This window comes from Saccostrea cucullata, unplaced genomic scaffold (genome assembly GCF_032062105.1).
Source record: "Saccostrea cucullata isolate Sc308-1 unplaced genomic scaffold, CSIRO_AGI_Scuc_v1 ctg10428, whole genome shotgun sequence".
NCBI lineage: Eukaryota > Metazoa > Mollusca > Bivalvia > Ostreida > Ostreidae > Saccostrea > Saccostrea cuccullata.
This window is the reverse complement of record NW_026923948.1, coordinates 4291-8394: the sequence shown is the minus strand read 5'-3', so window position 1 is coordinate 8394 and position 4104 is coordinate 4291. Positions and strand designations below refer to the sequence as shown.

Genomic DNA, 4104 nt, shown 5'->3' with positions numbered 1-4104 from the left:
ACCCTGGAGTTTTTGAATGATGTTGACAGCCCCGGAAAATGATGTACCGAAACAAAATATTTTATTAAATTCATTAACCATGATAATTTATTTATATTTTGCTATGCTAGCAACCAATTAAGTGTAGTTTTTCCAATTGTAGACTCTTGGGCTGGTGCCATAATATTGTCAAAATTTAATTCGATAGGAATGGTTCTCATTGTGGAACAAAGGGCAGATGCTAAATCCAAGCGAAAAGAAATCTTACGTGGATCGGGAGGTACCGGTATTACCTTCCCCAAGGATTTTTCAAATTTCAAATAAATGCACATGCCTCTTTTTAAAAATAGCGTTTAAAGAATTATGCAAAATTGCTACAAAAAACTACATTAATCAAAATCATTTCAATATGCTACTCCTAGAGTCTCTTTAATGAGCAAATTTGAAAAAGATTTCGTTCGATATGGAGAAGTATACAGATTTATCTATAACAGCTAAGCTGGGATCTCTCAAAGACATTACGTTTTTAAATTTGAATTTTTTTTTTTTTACAGGACATTTGACCTCAAAGGACAAAAACTTATGAATTTCTTGTGGTTATGTCTTTCATTCACAATAACATTAACATCTGGAAACAGATTTGATCCTCATGTATTTCCTAAACGTGGACCTTTTTTCGAGGGATGGTATATACGGTTAATAGATTCGGACAATGGCAACAGTATAGGATTATTGTTTGGGCAAGTATTACCTGACGTATCCAAGACTGTGAATAAATACCCACCTGTTCTCTGCAGCATTTTAGTGAGGTCGTGTTCTGTTACCGGATGTAGGCTTATCTCCCATGATGCATCTTTTAATTCATCCGACTTAAAAGTGAGAGTAAAAGGCAAACCTATCGATAAAAATCCGGACATAGCTTCACCAGTTAACTTTACATGGCTTGCTAAAAATAGTGCTTCCTTCGTTTTCTTCCAGACTAATGTCTCGTCATCTTCATTTCGTGTAAAATTTGATAACGTATCTCTTGATGGCGAGTTATCTTCCCCTGTTCCATGGGGCCCAGATGGCGAAGGGCCAGGGGGATGGGTGGATGAATTTCCACTTCCGCTACATTGGTTCGTCTACAGCCTTCGTTCATCTATTGTGTCGTACAAGTTTAAAAAACACAAAGAAATCATATTCGAAGGGAGACGTGGATTTGCTCATATGGAGAAGAACTGGGGTAAATCATTTCCCAAAGCGTGGATATGGTCAGAAGGAATTTCTCCGAATAACGTTACGTACGCTGTATCTGGTGGGCCTGTTCAATTTGGACCCCTTCCCATCACAGCCTATTTACTTGGCTATAGAAATCCTTTAAAAAATATTTCTACGAATTTTCATCCATATGATAGTTACATATCTGCGAAATACGATGGTTGTAGAGGATTTATAAACATAACTGCTAAAGGATTACTCCACTCTGTAGAATTATTTGTGACAGCAGAAATGTCGTCTTTCAGTCGATGTTTATATGGGCCAGAAACTCAAGGGTTTCGTCAAGTTTGTAAAGAGTCATACGATGCATCGGCCACAATTTCAGTCTACAAGTTCAAAGCTCTCATTGACAAGCAATTTCTCAGCAATGTTGCCCTAGAATTCGGAGGAGAAAATGTATGTGGCGGTTGCATGTCCCATAAACCATAAAATACATGTACTTGTACTTTGTTGGGACTGGAATTAAGTCCCATTAGCTATTGCAGAGAAATTAAACATCCCATGGTTATATGTACATGTAGTTTGTTTTCACAATAACTGCAACCATTAAATACCGTACAAACAAACGACGAAATACATTTTAATTATTTAATAGTTACATGTAATATGTTTTACGATGTGACCGTTTCACTGCTTACAGTTGAATCTTTGATCCGCCTCTTCAAACGTTAAACTGCAAGAGGCTGTGGTGTCATATGACGTCGGAATTTACAGAAACAGCGGAGTGTCTGGTTGTATAGTAGATGAAAATATTTTTTCTTACATTTAAGCTTTGTTCAAATAAAGAAAAGTAAACGTATCTTGGTAAAAAAAAAAGACAATTATTCTTGTTTATTTTTTCGTGGTCTTTTGTATGTTTTAAAACAAATTCGCATGAAACCCTGGTTTTCTAAACCAAAGAAAATTAGGTAAATTCGTTTAAATGTCACACGTGAACGTGATTTGATATATGACAATATTTCTTACATGTACACATACTTAATAATTGTGAATTAAGTTAAAATGTCTCTCTGCACGTGACGTGACGTATGTTCTTTTATAATAAAAATTCTATTTTAAAGTTAGGTTGTTGTAGTTAGAGCGAGTGCAATTGTACAGAACTGCAAGCATGATCATGTATGGAATCCTGATAGGGCCATGCAGTTCACTATCGCATCATCGCGGTTTAGGTCGATAGTGCGATGACGATGAAGCGATGGTGCGATAACGATGAATCATTCATGACTTCGCGCAAGTGAAAAGCGTGTCACTTTCAGCGTTTTACCGTATTCTTATTCATATTTATATATTTTTTAAAAAAAATTATTATACAGTTAAAGTATATCATTGTCAGAGGGAGTCAGCAAGATTTCAGTTCACCAAGAGCAAGTTTATTTCCCGAGACGCAGCCGAGGGAAATAGGTTTGCTCGAGGGGAACTGGAATTTTGCCGAGAGCTTCATTATGAATACAGTATTCAATCTGGAACATCTCGGTACTTTTCGTATGATTAAAAGGAATCACTGGGTGTTCCTGATAGGTATGACGACGCATCTTTTTGCAGGGAATCAGTCTTTTTACGGTGATTTTCAGGGAATCAGCAAAATACAGTATATCAGTTTACTTTTATATAGTGAAAAATCAGTAGAGGTATAATAATTTTTAATGAATATCTCTTAACGTAAACATTAATGGCACTTTTATCTTCATCCTGAACTTGCACGAACCAATTTAAAGTTCTGTTCTACTTTCGTACTGAAAGCAAATCTGTCTCAAACGTCAGCATTAAACTCCGAGATGGTGTTGCTGTGTATGACTGTATAATTATTATCTTTGATTCAATGTCCCTTATTTGTTGAAACATATGGAGATAACGAACAGTATTCCAGCATCAAAAGTCCACAAAACAATACAAAATAGGAGCAGAGCGTTACAAACTGATACCTTTTAATCCAATATTAACAGTTTCCTTAATAACACTTGTCAATCCTGTAAATTTTCCAAATAATTTATATTTTCCTGTTTTGAAACATAAATTGTCATATTTTATATAGAGAGTTCTCAAATTGATAATAACTTAGAAATACATAATATATTTTTTTATGAAGTGATATAAAAACTAATGTACTTCAAGTAAATACGGCAATAGTTGACTTCATCAGGAGTCATTCCCCATTCTTATTATTAAAGCAGTAGATTGAGTTTGACGAATGATTTCTACTTTTAAGTGTGGTGCGTTCTTAAAGTAACACTGTCTGGAAGTTGAGACTTCGAAAGACTGACCACAAAATTAATATGGTTGTAGAGAATCTATTTCGCGGAGTTTCAGACGAAAATAAAATTTAAGTTGGCGTGAACGACCAATTGCAAGAAAAAATCAAGATGGCGGCCATATGTACCTTGTGATTTTATATATATATTAATAAGAATATGACATATTGTTAATTGCCTGTCACAGGCGCTTGACATTTTTAACCTTTCATAAGAAATATCCCACATACTATAATAATTATAGTATAGGGGATATTTTTTATGAAAAGAAAGGTTAAAAATGTCAAGCGTCTTTCATGTCCGTGTAACAGATCGGAATATAGCAGAAACGATAACTCTGGATAAAAAAAAGTTCCATCTGCCGGTAAAATCTCCGTAACGAAAAAGCCCACCAAAGGAGATAATTTCGGAATTAATTTGTGTCTCCCGACCCCTTGGCGCACGGCAGAAAGACTCATATGGTGCCAGTCGTTTGTCCGTTTCAAATGTCACTGGTAATTACATGTATTAAGTTCATGATATTAAAGATCTATTTAAAAATCTAAGCTGCTAACGTGGGTTAAACACAGGCGTTTCTTATTAATATGTGATACGGATTTTATAAAAAGCATTCTAA

At 35.1% G+C, this 4104-nt stretch overlaps 1 protein-coding gene across 1 annotated transcript; it reads left to right on the top strand.

The window, feature by feature from the left end:
* The first annotated feature begins 537 nt into the window (after positions 1-537).
* LOC134265315 (uncharacterized) lies at positions 538-1818 on the top strand. Its single transcript, XM_062747547.1, has one exon. The coding sequence runs from the start codon at positions 562-564 to the stop codon at positions 1666-1668; it is 1107 nt and encodes a 368-aa protein (XP_062603531.1). The 5' UTR covers positions 538-561; the 3' UTR covers positions 1669-1818.
* Positions 1819-4104: the final 2286 nt, after the last annotated feature.

What these genes read in the sequence shown, in the direction of transcription:
- LOC134265315 (XM_062747547.1), top strand. Translation starts at nt 562, where the DNA reads ATGAATTTCTTGTGGTTATGTCTTTCATTCACAATAACATTAACATCT.